The following is an 18817-nucleotide window of genomic DNA, read 5'->3' as shown; positions in this document are numbered from 1 at the left end:
CACGCCCAAACTCCTCCTAGGAAACACCTCCTCTCTCTGGACCACAGCAGTTGCATTCACTGACACTCTGAAAATACACACCATGTCTGGTCTCAATAAACACAAGGAGTGCATGTGGATGTTCTCTCTCACTACCGAGCCCCCACCACTCAGTCATTGGATGGATGTTACCTCCTCCAGGACATCTCCAAGTGTACGTACGTGGTGATGATGTTACCTCCTCCAGGACATCTCCAAGTGTACGTACGTGGTGATGATGTTACCTCCTCCAGGACATCTCCACGTGTACGTACGTGGTGATGATGTTACCTCCTCCAGGACATCTCCACGTGTACGTACGTGGTGATGATGTTACCTCCTCCAGGACATCTCCAAGTGTACGTACGTGGTGATGATGTTACCTCCTCCAGGACATCTCCAAGTGTACGTGGTGATGTTGTTACCTCCTCCAGGACATCTCCACGTGTACGTACGTGGTGATGATGTTACCTCCTCCAGGACATCTCCACGTGTACATATGTGGTGATGATGTTACCTCCTCCAGGACATCTCCACGTGTACGTACGTGGTGATGTTGTTACCTCCTCCAGGACATCTCCACGTGTACGTACGTGGTGATGTTGTTACCTCCTCCAGGACATCTCCACGTGTACGTACGTGGTGATGTTGTTACCTCCTCCAGGACATCTCCACGTGTACGTACGTGGTGATGATGTTACCTCCTCCAGGACATCTCCACGTGTACGTACGTGGTGATGTTGTTACCTCCTCCAGGACATCTCCAAGTGTACGTGGTGATGTTGTTACCTCCTCCAGGACATCTCCACGTGTACGTACGTGGTGATGTTGTTACCTCCTCCAGGACATCTCCACGTGTACGTACGTGGTGATGTTGTTACCTCCTCCAGGACATCTCCACGTGTACGTACGTGGTGATGTTGTTACCTCCTCCAGGACATCTCCACGTGTACGTACGTGGTGATGTTGTTACCTCCTCCAGGACATCTCCACGTGTACGTACGTGGTGATGTTGTTACCTCCTCCAGGACATCTCCACGTGTACGTACGTGGTGATGTTGTTACCTCCTCCAGGACATCTCCACATGTACGTACGTGGTGATGTTGTTACCTCCTCCAGGACATCTCCACGTGTACGTATGTGGTGATGATGTTACCTCCTCCAGGACATCTCCACGTGTACGTGGTGATGTTACCTCCTCTAGGACATCTCCACGTGTACGTGGCGATGTTACCTCCATCTTTGGCTTGTATGTGCAAAGCAAAGGAAGAGAAGGTGGTAGCAAAAGAAGTGAGGTTTATTGGAAGAAGTGGAAGCAAGAGGAATGACAAGAAGGTTGTGGCTTTGGTCTGAAGCCACAGGAATTTGAAGGCCGATGTCACCCTTGGTCTACACTCGTCCTCGCTGCTCGACCACACCCTCCCTGGTGTCGTCCTCTACTCCAGCCGCATGGGACACCATTCACCTGGCTGGAAGGGAAGAAGAAAGAGTGATTTCAAGCCTTCAGGGAGAGGAGCTTCCATCCATCCATTCTTCTCCGCTTATTCGGGTCCGGGGCAAGCGGTCTCAGCAGGAGCCCAGACTTCCCGGTGCCCGGCCACCTCCTCCAGCTCCGCCAGGAGGACACCAAGACGTTCCCAGGCCAGCTGTGAGACACAATCCCTCCAGCGTGTCCTAGGTCTGCCCCGGGGCCTTTTCCTCACCAGGGAGGCGTCCAGGAGGCATCCGGACTAGATGCCCGACCAACCTCAACCGGCTCCTCTCCATGTGAAGGAGAAGCGGCTCTACTCTGAGCCCCTCCCGGATAGAGCGAGCTCCTCACCCCATCTCTTAGGGGGAGTCCAGCTACCCTACCGAGGAAACTCATTTCAGATGCTTGTGTCCACCATCTCCTCCCAAAGATCATGACCAGAGGTGAGGGTGGTGGGAGGCGTCCATAAAGACCAAGTCTTTCAAGTGGACGTGCGTGATGAGGGTGGTGGGAGGCGTCCATAAAGACCAAGTCTTTCAAGTGGACGTGCGTGATGAGGGTGGTGGGAGGCGTCCATAAAGACCAAGTCTTTCAAGTGGACGTGTGTGATGAGGGTGGTGGGAGGCGTCCATAAAGACCAAGTCTTTCAAGTGGACGTGCGTGATGAGGGTGGTGGGAGGCGTCCATAAAGACCAAGTCTTTCAAGTGGACGTGCGTGATGAGGGTGGTGGGAGGCGTCCATAAAGACCAAGTCTTTCAAGTGGACGTGCGTGATGAGGGTGGTGGGAGGCGTCCATAAAGACCAAGTCTTTCAAGTGGACATGCGTGATGAGGGTGGTGGGAGGCGTCCATAAAGACCAAGTCTTTCAAGTGGACGTGTGTGATGAGGGTGGTGGGAGGCGTCCATAAAGACCAAGTCTTTCAAGTGGACGTGCGTGATGAGGGTGGTGGGAGGCGTCCATAAAGACCAAGTCTTTCAAGTGGACGTGTGTGATGAGGGTGGTGGGAGGCGTCCATAAAGACCAAGTCTTTCAAGTGGACGTGTGTGATGAGGGTGGTGGGAGGCGTCCATAAAGACCAAGTCTTTCAAGTGGACGTGTGTGATGAGGGTGGTGGGAGGCGTCCATAAAGACCAAGTCTTTCAAGTGGACGTGTGTGATGAGGGTGGTGGGAGGCGTCCATAAAGACCAAGTCTTTCAAGTGGACGTGTGTGATGAGGGTGGTGGGAGGCGTCCATAAAGACCAAGTCTTTCAAGTGGACGTGCGTGATGAGGGTGGTGGGAGGCGTCCATAAAGACCAAGACTTTCAAGTGGACGTGCGTGATGAGGGTGGTGGGAGGCGTCCATAAAGACCAAGTCTTTCAAGTGGACGTGTGTGATGAGGGTGGTGGGAGGCGTCCATAAAGACCAAGTCTTTCAAGTGGACGTGTGTGATGAGGGTGGTGGGAGGCGTCCATAAAGACCAAGTCTTTCAAGTGGACGTGCGTGATGAGGGTGGTGGGAGGCGTCCATAAAGACCAAGTCTTTCAAGTGGACGTGTGTGATGAGGGTGGTGGGAGGCGTCCATAAAGACCAAGTCTTTCAAGTGGACGTGTGTGATGAGGGTGGTGGGAGGCGTCCATAAAGACCAAGTCTTTCAAGTGGACGTGCGTGATGAGGGTGGTGGGAGGCGTCCATAAAGACCAAGTCTTTCAAGTGGACGTGCGTGATGCGGGTGGAGAAGGCAGTAGCGGACAGAAAGCAAGCGGGTGTGATCATGTGAGGAGGACACTTTACAGGCGGTAGCGCGGGCGGGAGCGTCCACGGCGGCGGTGAAAGCGGCCACAATGGAGGCGAAGACCACGCCGGGGCTCTTGGCGGCGTCGACGGCCACATGCAGCCCTTTGGCGCTGTAGTACTGCACCAGCGGCGCCGTCTGGCGGTGGTACGACTCCAGTCGGGAGCGCAGCGCCGTCTCGTTGTCGTCGCTGCGGCGGATAAGGGGCTCGCCCGTCACCTGTGGCGAGGAGGAGGCCAAAAAGCAATCAGGTGACATGCTTGTTGGGACGGGGTCCGAGCCCAGCGACTCACGTCATCTTTCATGGGCTCTTTTGGGGGGTTGAACTCCTCGTGGTAGGAGCGACCGCTGGGCTGGTGAAAGAGTCTGGAGGAACACAAGTCACGTTAGACCAGCAACCACGTCATCGTCTTCTGCCGAGCCAGCAGATGTCCTCAGACGTCACCTCCTGACCTTTCCTTTCACTTCGACAAAAAGTCATTTTTGCGGCCAAAACACAGACAAGTACCGCTGTTGGCCAAAAGGCTAAATGCAATGCTAACCATAGAATACGAGCAGTAGCATGGATTAACATGTTTACAAATGGAACGTACTATTTCACAGCGTATGTATAAAACACTTGGATTTCCCCTTTCCTCCACCAGTCATCACTGGCGATTGGATAGAAGTCCATGTACAGCACGGATGCTCATGGACACGTGCGTGCTGTGCACGTGCTTCCCTAGCCGGGGTGCCACCACACGGGGTGCCACCACACGGGGTGCCACCACACGGGGTGCCACCACACGGGGTGCCACCACACGGGGTGCCACCACACGGGGTGCCACCACACGGGGTGCCACCACACCCACCTGCCACAGATCCTGCGCACCAGCAGGGCATCATCCACGGCAAACTCCACCACAGAGTCCAGCTTCTCGTGACGTTTCTCCAACAGATCGTCCAGCTGCAGACGACAAGAGACAGGAAGTGAGCAGACAAAAGGCAGCCAATCAGATTGGAGCGCGGGGGCCACGTCCTGACCAGCTCCGCCTGTTTGACCGTGCGGGGGAATCCGTCCAACAGGAAGCCGTTCCTGCAGGGGGGCGTGTCCAGGTTGTTCTCGATGAGCTCCACCACCATCTCGTCGCTGACCTGAACCAGAAGAAGCCGGCGTTGGTCGGGGGGGGGGGGGGGGGGGGGGGGCACACGCCCTCGGGGAAGACCTACCAGCTTGCCGGCATCCATGGTCTGTTTCAGCTTCTTGCCCAGATCCGAGCCCGACGCCACCATGGCCCTCAGCATGTCTCCGGTGGACAGGTGGCACACGCAGTAGCGCTCGGCGAGACGGTGGGCCTGTGGGAAGGACAGCTGGTTCACGTTATGTCATATTCTTCACTCTACAGCAGCCCGTTGGGGCGGCCAACTGGACCGGTCCGTGTAAGGACGCCCTCGGACGCTTTCTGCCGGCGTGCTGGACACTTGGTCTGCAGGAGAGGCAGCTACTTCCTGTCAAAAGCCTGACCAACGTACTCGCATTCAGTTGGCATTCTCCTCATGTTGACTTCTTTCGGCGTCAACCTGCAGTAGTCGGACTGAAACGAGTGTCCTCGTTTGGCCTGCTGGACGGGGCGGCTGGTTTGGGTTCATGGGCAAAGGTTTCATTTGTACAGCTGCCCGTTCAGGCGGCAAACTAGTCAGGCCCAAATCTAGTGGCGCCATGGATGGAGCTCAGGTTGGTCCCAGTGAAGACCTTGCTAACAAACCTCTCCTCCACTCAAGTCAGGCGTTTAGGAGCGCCGTGTTGGTGTACTGGACGTGTATACAGTACAGCATATAGTGTACATGTATACAGTACAGCATATAGTGTACATGTATACAGTACAGTATATAGTGTACATGTATACAGTACAGTATATAGCGTATGTGTATACAGTGATAAGAGTATTTGTGTAGGTTTCATATGACCAACGAGCCAACAATTAGCACTTCTTCATCGTGTTTCTTGGACAGTCTGCAGGAAAAGGCGAATTTAAAGAAGAAATAGCAATTGCTAAAACCGGAGCGGCAGGGCAAAGCCACTTTTCGTCGAGTGTTTTTCACTTTAGCTAAAGTTGATGGACTTTTTCGAGTGACTCAGCATTGAAATTTGTGGACCAAGCCCCGCGGCGATTGCTATGAAATAAACAATATTGTTTTTGTCATTTATTTGACGTAGCCGCTGCTTCTAAAAAGTTGAAATGAAAGCCGGTTTAGCCACTGCGATAATTAGCCTTTAGCTGCTAGCCGACATCCACCACCATGCGTTGCTACTTTCCAAGCTAGCTGCTACAAGCCGACACCAGCAGCTCACCTGGGTCCCCTTCCCGGCGCCGGGCGGTCCGAGCAGGATCGCCCGGATCCCGTCTTGCACGTCGGCTAGCGCCTCTTTGAGCTGCGCGCTCGGAGCCATCGGAGGACGAGAAAATAAACTTTCTACAAAGTCGGCGTCCTTCTGCTGACAGCTCAGCCAACTCGGCCAGGAAGGGGCGACGCCTGGCTGCTCATTGGCTAAGACGGCGTCAGCCCCGCCCCGGGAAGAGTGGGACGTTTCCGATTTGTGGTAAGCGTCTTCTGTCAAGTATCGCGTGTGGTGATTGGATGCTCGTCAAATGACGTACGGACACACGTTCGTTCTGAAGGCAGAACTTCTTTGGTGTTGAAATCAAAGCCGAAGCTTTCATTGGTTGAAATGAAACACGTACCTCCTGTTTCACCACCATCTCGATCTTTGGTTGTCACCGTCTCATATAATCTGTTGGTTCTTCTTGGTTCTTTTAGAATTTGCCATCGTTTTACTAGCAGTCGCTTTCATTTCACCGGTTCTCATAACCCCGCCCATTTTGCCTCATTATGTCGTGACCTGATCAGCAGGTACTTGTTGTGTCATGAATGTCTCCAGTATCCCAAACAAGAGGGGAACATCTTTCCACGAACGGCTACCCCGTGGCCGCCATGTTGTCACCAACGTGACCACAACGAGCCAACCGACGATCGTTTGGTGAAGACAGGCAGCTATGGCGGCCAATCATAAACAATATCAATATGTAGAAGGCTCGCAAACGACGCTGCTGGTCAAGATGTGCAGATGGTTGGATTTTATTAAAAAGCGATCAATACAAAATGCTGTGTGAAGGAACATGTGACCGATAGACTTTTACATCCCTAGATCCAGGAAAGGCCATCATGGCGTCTTAAAAGGTGCTTTCAAAGACTTGAATCAACTGTGGCTTCATTTCTGCGGATTATTACTGCCGTTGTCCTGCGTTCTAAATGCGAGACAAACGAGGGCGGTTTCATCTCCATCTACTGGCTGGACCCCAACATCCAATACGTCACCAGCTATTCCAGTTATTTCCAAGTTGAAGTGGGAGGAGTGAAGCGAGCTTTGACCTTTGACCTGGTCTGGCTTGTTTTGTTTTTGCTGTCGTGGCAGCGTCCAAACTTAGAAAAAAAAGTAACACCAGACAAGAAGCAGACAAACATGTCAACGTGTGGATGAATACGTGCTTAGTCCGACCTTCAAGACACCGACGCAAGCCGAGTCCACCGGCGTCCTCGTCATTCCCAGTAGTCTCCTCCGTCGTCCTCATCTTCCTCTTCGACTTCTCTGCCGCCGCCAAAGTCGTCTTTGTCGTTGGCGGCGTCATCCCCTTTGGGCTCCAGCGTCCGCTGCCTCGCCGCGACGTGCAGCTCACGCACGGTGAGGATGCGCGTGAGCATGGCCTCCTTGGTGTCCTCACCCAGCGGCGTGGACGAGAACCACAGCGGGCTGTTGGGCACGCAGCAGCGCTCGGGAAGAAGGTAGAACATGTCGGTGCGCTGCTTCACCGTCTCCGAGCTGGCCGGGATACACACAGGAAAATGGCGGACAAGTAGTAAACTGCACGGCAGCCAAATGTGAAAAGCAAATACAGCCACCATGTTGGCCACCATGTTGGCCACCATGTTGGCCACCATGTTGGCCACCATGTTGGCCACCATGTTGGCCACCATGTTGGCCACCATGTTGGCCACCATGCAGACAGGAAGTCATATGATGAACCAAATGGCAGTCGGTCACGTTCCAGTATGGGCAAAAAGTCCTAATATGGTTGTCATATTGCCATAACTCTTATGGAATATAAAAGCGTTGTTGACGGGCGCCGGGCACGTCCTCCAAACACCAGCAGCCAGAAGATTAGAAAAGAAGGGAATAGCATCCAATGGAACGCTAGCAGGAAAGAAGTGGAAATGAAAGTTGCAACGGTGGCCGACGATAAGGAGGATGTCAGGAGGAGAAAAAAGGAGGAAGTGAGGGAGGATGGAAGAACAATGCAAAGGAAGGCGAGCCAAAGTTAGGACACCCCAACTCTAGGACAAAAGCTACGCACCACTTGGACAGGTAGAACTCGTAGAGTCGGACCGGACAGCGGAGAGGATTGTCCGTGTTCTCCATCATCTCCAGGATCTTCTCCTCTTTGGCCTCCTCCTCTTTGCGCTTCTTCGCCGGTGGCAGGAAATCGGAATCTAAACACGCAGACGGACGGACGTAACGCGGCGCCACGGCGGTTGCTTCCGTGTTGAGGCGGCGTACCTGGCGGGATGTCAGCGGGGGGGATGGGGGGGTAGAAGCGCAGGAAGGTGGTCTTGCCGCTGCTGTGGTCGGTCTTGGTGCAGCGCATGACGTGGGCGAAGGACAGCTGGCGGTGCTGCTCCACGCTGGTGAAGCCAAAGTTCTTGCAGAAGAAGAAGAGCAGCGTGTTGAGGAGGACGATGGGCGAGTAGACGCCCAGCTGCTTGCAGTCCCACAGGTACTCCTCCTCCACGCGGGAGTGGATGTATCCTGCGGCGGGAGGAGGGGGTGGCGTCAAAGAAGCATCCGTGCGTGACGTGTCGACGCCGACTCACCGCTGGCCGTCAGGGAAGGCTGGAAGCCTCGGAGCGTTGCGGTGAACTCGCTGGAGAACTTGCAGTAGAAGGGGTCCATGAAAATGTTCTCCACTCGGCCGTTGTCAAACAAATGCTGCGAGAGAGCAGAGTCGGTCAGAGCTCACCCGGGCCGTATTCGCCGCTCTCGGCGGGGGAGGGGCGGCGGCTTGCCTGTTGGATGCCCAGGCACAGGTAGAAGAGGCCGTCCGGGGTGTAGCGCTCGCCGTTGGGCCGCGTCACCTCCGCCACGAAGCGGCACAGCCCGTAGCTCAGCTCCGCCGTGGTGCAGTGCAGGATGTCCTCTTTCAGCACCAGGGGGCGCGCTGGCACGCGCCCGCACACAAAGATGCACGTGGGAATGGGAATGGGAATGGGAATGGGAATGGGTTCATTTTATTTCAACATGCACCAGGTTACAATATCCTACACACACACGCTATACTACTATACTATACTATACTATAGTCTATACTACAGTCAAACACGTGAGACTACTATACCTACTTATGTACATCCTATACACGGCTACTATACCTACTTATGTACATCCTATACGCGGCTACTATACCTACTTATGTACATCCTATACGCGGCTACTATACCTACTTATGTACATCCTATACACGGCTACTATACCTACTTATGTACATCCTATACGCGGCTACTATACCTACTTATGTACATCCTATACGCGGCTACTATACCTACTTATGTACATCCTATACGCGGCTACTATACCTACTTATGTACATCCTATACGCGGCATCTCCACCTACTTATGTACATCCTATACGCGGCTACTATACCTACTTATGTACATCCTATACGCGGCATCTCCACCTACTTATGTACATCCTATACGCGGCTACTATACCTACTTATGTACATCCTATACGCGGCATCTCCACCTACTTATGTACATCCTATACGTGGCATCTCCACCTACTTATGTACATCCTATACGCGGCTACTATACCTACTTATGTACATCCTATACGCGGCTACTATACCTACTTATGGACATCCTATACGCGGCTACTATACCTACTTATGGACATCCTATACGCGGCATCTCCACCTACTTATGTACATCCTATACGCGGCATCTCCACCTACTTATGTACATCCTATACGCGGCTACTATACCTACTTATGTACATCCTATACGCGGCTACTATACCTACTTATGTACATCCTATACGTGGCATCTCCACCTACTTATGTACATCCTATACGCGGCATCTCCACCTACTTATGTACATCCTATACGCGGCATCTCCACCTACTTATGTACATCCTATACGCGGCTACTATACCTACTTATGTACATCCTATACGCGGCATCTCCACCTACTTATGTACATCCTATACGCGGCATCTCCACCTACTTATGTACATCCTATACGCGGCATCTCCACCTACTTATGTACATCCTATACGCGGCATCTCCACCTACTTATGTACATCCTATACGCGGCATCTCCACCTACTTATGTACATCCTATACGTGGCATCTCCACCTACTTATGTACATCCTATACGCGGCTACTATACCTACTTATGTACATCCTATACGCGGCATCTCCACCTACTTATGTACATCCTATCGATGGTGTCTCCACATACTTACATCCTATACGTGGCATCTCCACCTGGGACTGAGTGTCCCTCCAGTGGACCCAGCGCTTCCAGGCGTCCACGCCGTATTCACTCTTCAGCTTTGGGACACTGCCTGCGTCAGCCTTGTGGGCGGAGTCTTTTTTGCTGGGCCTGGCTGCGGCCTTGGATAGCCGTTTACGACCCTGATGGACACAACCACAGACAGGCTGATGAACAGGGCCTCCTACGTCATCTTGGAGCTTCAAAAACACTGCTGCATTCTAATAGGGGCCAGCAGGGGCCAACAGGGGCCAGCAGGGGCCAGCAGGGGCCAGCAGGGGCCAGCAGGGGCCAGCAGGGACCAGCAGGGACCAGCAGGGACAAGAGTATTGTGATTAGTTTGCTGTAATATCTGGACTTTTATATCTGACATCTGCCCCCCAGCCCCCCAAACTCCCAGCAGTTACCTTCTTGTCTCTGGATTTCCGGGACGCTTCTCGTGGTCGTGAGGCAGCAGGTGAGGGGCTGGGGGGTTGCGGGGACAGTTCTCGCAGCTGGGCCATCTTCTCCAGAGTTTCTAGAGGCGGGGCGGGGGAAGCACAGAGCTGGTGAGAAACCCACCTCGGGGACGGTCATCACGGGGTCAGGGCGGGTGGCTCACCAACGGGGAAGTCCGCTTCGATGTCCATGGGGGGTGGGGCATCGGGGACAGGCTTCTTGACAGCAGGACCGGGTCTGGCGGCGGGACCGGCGTCTGAGGGGGGCTCGTCCCAATTGTTGAGCAGACTGGCCAGGTCATCCGTGTCCAGGTCGTCACTGTAGGCGCTCATGGCATCTGGAAAGTCACGGGAACGTCAAGCAGGGCCTCCACCAGCAGCTTCCACACGACGCTGGCAGTCCGAATGATGGAATGTTGCCCTCATAGCACCAACCCCTCCTCGTCTAAACCTCCTCATCCTCATCCTCATCCTCATCCTCATCCTCTACCGGTCTCATCTGCTGTCACAGCATCTTGGCTGACGACACCCAAAGAAGGATTGCCCATCATAAAGTTGTGTGATGAATGAATGAATAAAGAAGAGGAGGGTAACAGCAGCAGTAGTAATAATAATAATAGTAATAATAATAATAATAATAATAATAATAATAAGCAGAAGAGAGCAGGAAGGTACTTGAGAGTTAAGAAGACAAAGCGTACTAATGGTCCACCATCTCCTACCTCCGGCAGGACCGCTTTCAGATTCCTTGTCCGCCTTTTTGTCGGGTTCGGTCTCTCCGTCGCCGGCATTTCCCGTCTGCTCGGCCACCATCTCCGCCATGAGGATGAGCTCGGCCTCAAACGGGTCCTCCGGGAACTTCTCCTTAATCTTCTTAATGGTCTCCACGATGCGGTCGGCATTGCTGGTGGTGACGGGGAGGAGCACGGGCACGGGAAGCTGCAGGACCAAGTCTGTCCTTAGCGCCACGTTAAGACCTTTAAGACCAAGGGGGCGACCACCTACCGGCAGCGGCACGCCCACAGCCTCGGGGGTGCATTGGCTGTACATGCTCATGGGCACGGGGACGTAGACGGGCACGGGGACGGGCAGGACCAGGATCTTTGGCAGGGAGAGATCTACAGGAAGTAGATGCAAATGCAAATGTTTGTCTTCCATGTTGAGGTGAGAATATGGACATGTCATCGTCATATGTCATCGTTAGTATTCTGGTCTCCAACTTCTGCCTTCGTGCCCAGTCGTGCTTTTAGATGAATTGGATTTGGACCCTCGGGCTGCTCCGTCTCGCTCGCCACATCAAAAAGACCAGCAAAGCCAGAGAAGAGTTTGGTTGACTTCCTCAGCTGATGACTTTTGGTGGCATGGTTTTCAGGCTCTTGACGTCTGACTATGGCCAATGATGCCAATGATGCCAATGATGCCAATGATGCAAACCATGTAAATGATGCCAATGATGCCAACCATGTAAATGATGCCAACCATGTAAATGATGCCAACCATGTAAATGATGCCAATGATGCCAACCATGTAAATGATGCCAATGATGCAAACCATGTAAATGATGCCAATGATGCCAACCATGTAAATGATGCCAATGATGCAAACCATGTAAATGATGCCAACGATGCCAATGATGCCAACCATGTAAATGATGCCAATGATGCCAATGATGCAAACCATGTAAATGATGCCAACGATGCCAACCATGTAAATGATGCCAATGATGCCAATGATGCAAACCATGTAAATGATGCCAACCATGTAAATGATGCCAACCATGTAAATGATGCCAATGATGCCAATGATGCCAACCATGTAAATGATGCCAATGATGCAAACCATGTAAATGATGCCAACGATGCCAACCATGTAAATGATGCCAATGATGCCAATGATGCAAACCATGTAAATGATGCCAACCATGTAAATGATGCCAATGATGCCAACGATGCACCCCGCTCCCCCACATGGGCAGCGGACCCCAGGAGCATATCTGAGCAGTAAAAGGTAGTAAAAGTAAAGGCTGGTACCCGTCTGGGCCTCCACGCTGGCGGTCTGCACCCTGCAGGAGACGCCCTTGTTCTGCACCAGCGGCTTGCACAGCAGAGCTTTATTTTTCTGCGTCCTGGAGGCGGAGCTATGCTGCGGTTTCTCCCAGTCGGCATTGACGCTGGCCTGCAGAGATGAGATGGGGTGAGATGGACCGGCGCCCCTCCCCGGGTAATGACGGCGGGGGTGATGCTCACCGGGTCGGAGTCCTGGCCGAGCGAGTCAGCACCTGCAAGGAGACGAGAGCATGGCAGCTTGAAACGCGTCTGACCGTTCTTACCTCCACCAAGCAGCAATGGTTTCTCTGCAGGTCTACAAGCGGCCACTAAGCTATCATGTCATCGGCACACGAGCGCCTCATCACGAGCGCCTCCTACGGGACCGGACAGGAAGTTGAAGCAGGGCACGCTAGCAAAGCTAAGGCTCGGGAGCTTTCATTGGTGGAGGTCTGCGCTCTCGTAGCCGGTGTGCATGTGTGATCTACTTTGCTGGGACGGCCTCTCGGGGGTGCCGGGACTCGCCGCTTCGCACGCCAGCGAGATGACGTTGGCAATGACGGGCGTGGCCTCCTGCGAGTCTGCAACGACGGGAGCCGCCACACGTCAGCGCTGAGGGTTTTGCATCCAAGGAGAGGCCGAAAGCGGACGGGGGGCCCACCTGGAGGGAAGACGTCGCCCTGCGTTTTGACTTGGAGGTTGCAGAACTGGAACAAACACGGCAGGTCGCAGAAGTTCATGACGTCTCCCAGCAGGACCAGACTCTGCTTCAGTTTGCCTTTGCGGCCACACGAGGTGCACTTCGCCACCTGGCCCACAGAGGGTGAAGGCGTGAGGCGCGGGAAAGAGGGCAAAGCGTCCGGGATGAGCGCGAGCGGCCTTACGTGGCAGAAGAGCATGGTGTACTTGGACCTGCAGTCCTCCGAGCAGAACTCCTCCGTGGCGCCGCCGTACAGCTCCGTCACCAGCGTCTTGGAGACACGCCGGCAGTAGCGGCACGACGTGCAGTGCTTGCCCCAGCTCTTCTCCAGCTCCTGCTCGTACAGCCGCTTGCAGCCTGGGGACGAGGTGGAGAGCGGCGTCCGTGCAAAGCCGAGACCCTCACGGCACGCGGCTCATCTTACCGTTGCTGCAGAAGAAGTGCTCTTTGGAGTTGACTCTCATCACCTCCTTGCAGATCTTGTCCGTCTTGCAGTAGCCACACCGGCTGCTCACGTTTTTGGCCGTCTTGAACTCCTCGGCGCAGCTGGCGTCGCACACAAACACCAGCTTGTTCTGCAGGCACATCAGCCATTGGGGGGGGGGGTCATTGACAAGAACATGGCACCATAGGAATGTGGGCTACCTGGATCTGGACGACTTGGGGCTGACAAGACATGTTGCGGGCACAGTGGGCGCAGTTGAGCGTGGGCGACGTGGTCAGCTTGAGCGGCTGAAGCGTGGCGCTCTGATCCTGGCCGGACGCCACGGACAGCTTTGGAAAGATGGCGGCTTGTTTCTGTTTCACCTTGAACTTCTCCTGCAAGCACACGCCCCACAGCAACCAAAGCAGAAGACAGCTTGACCAGACCACTGGTGGATCATCCATCCACGTCACACGTGGGGAACGCCATGGATGTTCTCACCTGGAAGGACATGACACAGGACAGCGTGCAGAAGTTCCTGATGGTGGTATCAGACATGGCCAGGTGGTACGCCGGCACCGTGTGTTTGCCACAGTTGTCACAGTTGGTGTGGGCACCTGCGGATGGAGACCATTGGTGACCACATCATGCCTTGCTAGTCACACGCCAGCTATGGCACCGGGACCAGCTGAGGAGGTGGAGGGGGACTGGAGGTGAAGGAGGCGAGATGGAGGAGGAGAGGAGGTGAAGGAGCAGATGGAAGAGGAGAGGAGGTGAAGGAGCAGATGAGGTGGAGAGAAGATGGAGGAGGAGAGGTGGTGGAGGAGCAGATGAGGTGGAGAGAAGATGGAGGAGGAGCGGAGGTGAAGGAGCCAATGAAGGTGGAGAGAAGATGGAGGAGCAGATGAGGTGGAGAGTAGATGGAGGAGGAGAGGCGGTGGAGAGAAGCTGAAGGACAGGAGGTCCCACCTGAGGAGCTGACGCTCTGGACCATGAAGGCCATGACGCAGCTGCTGCTACAGAAGAGCGTGACGGAGTCGTCGGTGCCTTTGTTGTGGACCATGTCCGCCACGGGCCGTGGAGAGCGACACATGGAGCAGGGCAGAGTCATCTTGGTTTTCTTTCGGGAGGGGGAGAAATCCAGGTCATGAGCGCGGGCGGCGGGGGCGGCGGGGGCGGCGGGGGCGTCGAGCGCGGGGGTGCTTACGGTCTTATACTGGATCAGACAGTCCAGGTCGCACAGGGTCTTGCTGCTGCCCTCCATCCTCAGCAGCAGCGGCCTGACGTGGCAGAAGGAGCCGCAGTTGGCGCATCCCGCCATGCTCAGGTGGTTGGTGGTGCGGAAGCGCTTGAAGCACGAGTCGCTGCACATCCTGTGGACCGTGCCGCTCAGGACCACCTCGTGTTTGCTCTGGTCCCACGTCCGTCCGTCCGCCCGCCGGTCCGTCCCCACAAACACACGTCAACATCAACGTGGAGCGCTACACTCCTCGTCCACCACGGCAACTCACACTGGGCGCCCTCGCCGCATGCGCGCTCTATACCTGCCCACGCTCATACATGTACTTATACATGTACATATAGTACACTCACACGGCTCACACCAGGCGCCCTCGCCGCATGCACGCTCTATACCTGCCCACGCTCATACATGTACATGTACATGTACATGTAGTACACTCACACGGCTCACACCGGGCGCCCTCGCCGCATGCGCGCTCTATACCTGCCCACGCTCATACATGTACATGTACATATACATGTACATATAGTACACTCACACGGCTCACACTGGGCGCCCTCGCCGCATGCACGCTCTATACCTGCCCACGCTCATACATGTACATGTACATATACATGTACATATACATGTACATATAGTACACTCACACGGCTCACACTGGGCGCCCTCGCCGCATGCACGCTCTATACCTGCCCACGCTCATACATGTACATGTACATATACATGTACATATAGTACACTCACACGGCTCACACTGGGTGCCCTCGCCGCATGCACGCTCTATACCTGCATACATACATATACATACATATACTTACAGTACACTCATACATATAGTACACTCATACATATACATATAGTACACTCATACATATACATACAGTACACTCATACATATACATACAGTACACTCATACATATACATACAGTACACTCATACATATACATACAGTACACTCATACATATACACATAGATAGGAAGCAGTAAGTAGTGTAGCGTTTGGAAGTTTAGGAAGGTTAGGAGGTAGGAAGGTAGGGAGGTTAGGAGGGTTAGAAAGGTTAGGAGGTAGGAAGGTTAGGAGGGTTAGGAGGGTCAGGAAATAGGAAGGTTAGGAGGGTTAGGAGGGTCAGGAAATAGGAAGGTAGGAAGGTCAGGAGGGTTAGGACGGTAGGAAAGTTAGGAAGGTAGGAAGGTCAGGAGGGTTAGGACGGTAGGAAAGTTAGGAAGGTAGGAAGGTCAGGAGGGTTAGGACGGTAGGAAAGTTAGGAAGGTAGGAAGGTCAGGAGGGTTAGGACGGTAGGAAAGTTAGGAAGGTAGGAAGGTCAGGAGGGTTAGGACGGTAGGAAAGTTAGGAAGGTAGGAAGGTCAGGAGGGTTAGGACGGTAGGAAAGTTAGGAAGGTAGGAAGGTCAGGAGGGTTAGGAAGGTAGGAAGGTCAGGAAGGTAGGAAGAGGCGGATGAGGAGCGTAGAGCAGGTGCAGGACGCGCGTCTTACGATGCTGAATTTGGCGCACATGCTGCACGCCGCCTGACCCTGCGGACCGACGGGTGTCCAAGTCTTGGCTTTGGCGCTCCTCGTGCTTCTCCTGCGGCTGAAGGCGGACAGACACGTCTGGCAGCAGAAGCCCTTCATGACGCCGTCGGCGTCGGGCGCCAGGATGACGTCCTGAGGCCGGGAGATCCTCCTGCCCAGACGAGAGTTTAGAGAGTCGCGCTCGGCACGGAGGACAGACGGGCGTTCACCTTTGGCAATGGTGGCAGGTCTTGACGCTCTTGGACGAGCCCAGCGAGGACGTGAGGCAGCCGGTGGAGCAGAAGAGCATCGGCGAGCCTTTCCTCTGATAGGCCGTTTGACCTTTGGCCAGCGCCGCCTTGCACCGCGCGCAGGTCATGTGCAAAGACGCCGACAACGGGTCGGCTCGCTGCGTGGGGGCCTTGGAGGGCGGAGTCACGGAGTACACCGAGCCGATCTGCAAGTCCTCCTGTTGACCACAGGAGGAGGGGTTATACGAGATAAGGAGACGAGGAGACAGGGAGGTAAGGAGGTAAGGAGATAGGAAGGTAAGGAGGTAGGGAGACAAGGAGACAAGGAGACCCGTGCGGTGAAAGCAGGCGGGCAGGTGACCTTGGCGGTGCCGGGTTCGTCCTTGACGGCGGCGTGGGTGCAGAGCAGCGCCCGGTTGTACTCCTCGTCCAGCGGCTCGTCCTTGATCTTCAGGGGGGGCGAGGGAGGCCAAGGGGCGGGGTCGGAGACAGAGAGGCGGACCACCTTCATGCCGTTGGTCATGTCCCCGCCTGCGGGGACGAGAGGGGAGTCAGAGCGTCCCACCTGTTTCTGGCCGCTGTGTCCCATCCTCATCCTCACCCGCGCCAGCTGTGGCGTCCAAAGGCGCCTGGTCTTCTTCTGCTTCCGCGTCAACGTCAGCGTCCGCCCGGGCGTCCTCTCCTGCCAAGACGGTCAGACATCATGCCAAGCCCTCAGCCGATGACCACCATCACGTATCGCCCGTGTCACCTTTCTTCATCTGAGCTTCCTGTTCCTGCTGGTCCACCGTACCGATGTCCATCATCTCATCCAGATTGCTGTCTGTCCCCATGAAGAACCGCCCTGGACCCTGCTCCTGCTCCTCCTGCTGCTCCTGCTCCTGTTGCTGCTGCTCCTCCTGCTCCTGCTCCTCCTCACAGTCTGAATCCTGTGTGGGGGTCGCGTCCATCTCCTCATCCTCACCGTTTCCTTCAACTGGATGTTCCTCCTCAGTTTTGTTACTACTCGACGGCCCGGGGGTGTCGGCATCCGCTTCCGGAAGAGACGAGTCAAGATTCAGAGGTTCCCACCGGCACGGGACCAGCTGCATGGTGGCATCTTCATGCTTGGAGGGCTTCCTGTCCACCTCGTGTGGAGCCTGGTTCCTCTTCACCTCAGCACCACCGGGGGCGCATCCTCCACCTCCCACGTCCACGGCTGCTTCAGCCGCGCTTTCCTGCACACACGCAACAATACACTGCAGTACACTGTAGTACACTGTAGTACACTGTAGTACAGTACAGCAAAGCACAGTAGACGACACTTCCATCCACGACAGTAGAGTAGCGCCCCCTGCAGGACTGCAATGCTGGTGCTGTCACGTGGGCAGCCTTCCATGTCCGTGACATTGGCGTCTTGCAAATACAAAGAAACGTTCTTCAGTCATGTTAGTCTGAACATGAGGTTAGGGTTAGGGTCCCTGAATGCAACATTAGTGGCAACCCCCCCCCCCCGCAGACAGCTGTGTTATGAAGCATGGTCACACCGCCATCTCCCGTACGGAGTAGGAAGTACAAGCTACCCCTGCAGGAAGTCCCACTAGAAGGTGTCACTACACCACGTAGTGATGATCTCAAGAACAACAATGTGCTTCATGAAGGAATCACATCTTCACCCGTTTGAGATGTTGAGCAGGCAGAGAAAAGACATTGGAGATGATGAAAAAGGGCACTTTCCCTTTAAGGTGGAAGGAAGACTGGTATTGAAAGACTGCCATTGTGGTGGCTTTTCTGGTGCTTGTGTGTCATAAAGAACACATATTGAAGTTTGCCGGAAGTCCGTTAGCTCCACGTCGAAACTAATGTTGCTTGGTTTCGCTGTAACACAGCCAAACATGAACGACCGCTTACGTTGACGACATTGCGTGCTTCACCGACTCGCTGACCGCAGACCGGACGGCTACATGCCACATGCTAAGCTAACGCTAGCCCGGGGCCAAAGCTGCACACCCGCTCGTTAGCTCAACTTTTGACATTTACGAAGGTCCACGCCGCGTAAGCACAAGCAACAATGTCGACAAAAGCGTCGCACGGACACACGCGCGCTCACTGCTGAGCTACAACATCATCGCCGATGTGTGCGGCGGCAGAAGCGTGAGGATTCATTACCGCAACTTGCACTTCATTGGCGGCCGGATGTTGATGCCCGTCGCCAGTTTCCATGGCCGCCGTGATTGCTCCGATTCCCCGAGGCGTGGATTGTGCATAAAAATGCGACACGGTGCTTTTACGTAACTCGGCGGCAGGTTAGCGACACTTAATTCACCGCCGATGGAAGCATCGTCTTCCTCGCTTGTTTACTTTCGGGG

At 54.6% G+C, this 18817-nt stretch overlaps 2 protein-coding genes across 3 annotated transcripts; both read right to left on the bottom strand.

Annotated features, from left to right (window-relative positions):
- Positions 1-1298: 1298 nt before the first annotated feature.
- On the bottom strand, positions 1299-5793 carry ak2 (adenylate kinase 2). The gene is made up of 7 exons (XM_058047917.2): positions 5600-5793; positions 4477-4602; positions 4291-4401; positions 4119-4213; positions 3561-3633; positions 3267-3486; positions 1299-1488 (listed from the first exon to the last, which is right to left on the bottom strand). The coding sequence occupies exons 1-7, from the start codon at positions 5696-5698 to the stop codon at positions 1481-1483; spliced, it is 732 nt and encodes a 243-aa protein (XP_057903900.1). The 5' UTR covers positions 5699-5793; the 3' UTR covers positions 1299-1480.
- Positions 5794-6360: 567 nt separating this feature from the next.
- On the bottom strand, positions 6361-18811 carry zmym4.1 (zinc finger MYM-type containing 4, tandem duplicate 1). Of its 2 annotated transcripts, XM_078791780.1 has the most exons (26): positions 18618-18811; positions 17221-17686; positions 17071-17151; positions 16831-17000; positions 16449-16687; positions 16201-16390; positions 14669-14872; positions 14431-14581; positions 13963-14078; positions 13683-13856; positions 13462-13612; positions 13222-13394; positions 12999-13146; positions 12826-12918; positions 12539-12570; positions 12323-12467; positions 11298-11410; positions 11015-11231; positions 10457-10630; positions 10263-10372; positions 9827-9998; positions 8368-8519; positions 8176-8290; positions 7862-8110; positions 7659-7794; positions 6361-7126 (listed from the first exon to the last, which is right to left on the bottom strand). In XM_078791780.1, the coding sequence occupies exons 1-26, from the start codon at positions 18669-18671 to the stop codon at positions 6847-6849; spliced, it is 4305 nt and encodes a 1434-aa protein (XP_078647906.1). In that variant the 5' UTR covers positions 18672-18811; the 3' UTR covers positions 6361-6846. The 2 variants fall into 2 exon arrangements, with proteins under 2 accessions (XP_078647906.1, XP_078647907.1); XM_078791781.1 differs by lacking the exon at positions 12826-12918.
- Positions 18812-18817: the final 6 nt, after the last annotated feature.

This window comes from Doryrhamphus excisus, linkage group LG7 (genome assembly GCF_037039965.1).
Source record: "Doryrhamphus excisus strain RoL-2023G ecotype Guam linkage group LG7, RoL_Dexc_Guam_v1.1, whole genome shotgun sequence".
Classification (NCBI taxonomy): domain Eukaryota; kingdom Metazoa; phylum Chordata; class Actinopteri; order Syngnathiformes; family Syngnathidae; genus Doryrhamphus; species Doryrhamphus excisus.
This window is presented reverse-complemented; position numbering and strand designations above follow the sequence as displayed.

Excerpts from the sequence above, each read along its gene's own strand:
- ak2 (XM_058047917.2), bottom strand. The coding sequence starts at position 5,698 with ATGGCTCCGAGCGCGCAGCTCAAAGAGGCGCTAGCCGACGTGCAAGAC. Across the intron at positions 4,603-5,599 it reads GCGCCGGGAAGGGGACCCAG|GCCCACCGTCTCGCCGAGCG; the intron begins GTGAGCTGCTGG and ends TCCTTCCCACAG. Across the intron at positions 3,634-4,118 it reads GTGCGCAGGATCTGTGGCAG|ACTCTTTCACCAGCCCAGCG; the intron begins GTGGGTGTGGTG and ends GTGTTCCTCCAG.
- zmym4.1 (XM_078791780.1), bottom strand. The coding sequence starts at position 18,671 with ATGGAAACTGGCGACGGGCATCAACATCCGGCCGCCAATGAAGTGCAA. Across the intron at positions 14,079-14,430 it reads CCAGAGCGTCAGCTCCTCAG|GTGCCCACACCAACTGTGAC; the intron begins GTGGGACCTCCT and ends CTCCATCCGCAG. Across the intron at positions 13,147-13,221 it reads ACACCATGCTCTTCTGCCAC|GTGGCGAAGTGCACCTCGTG; the intron begins GTAAGGCCGCTC and ends TCTGTGGGCCAG.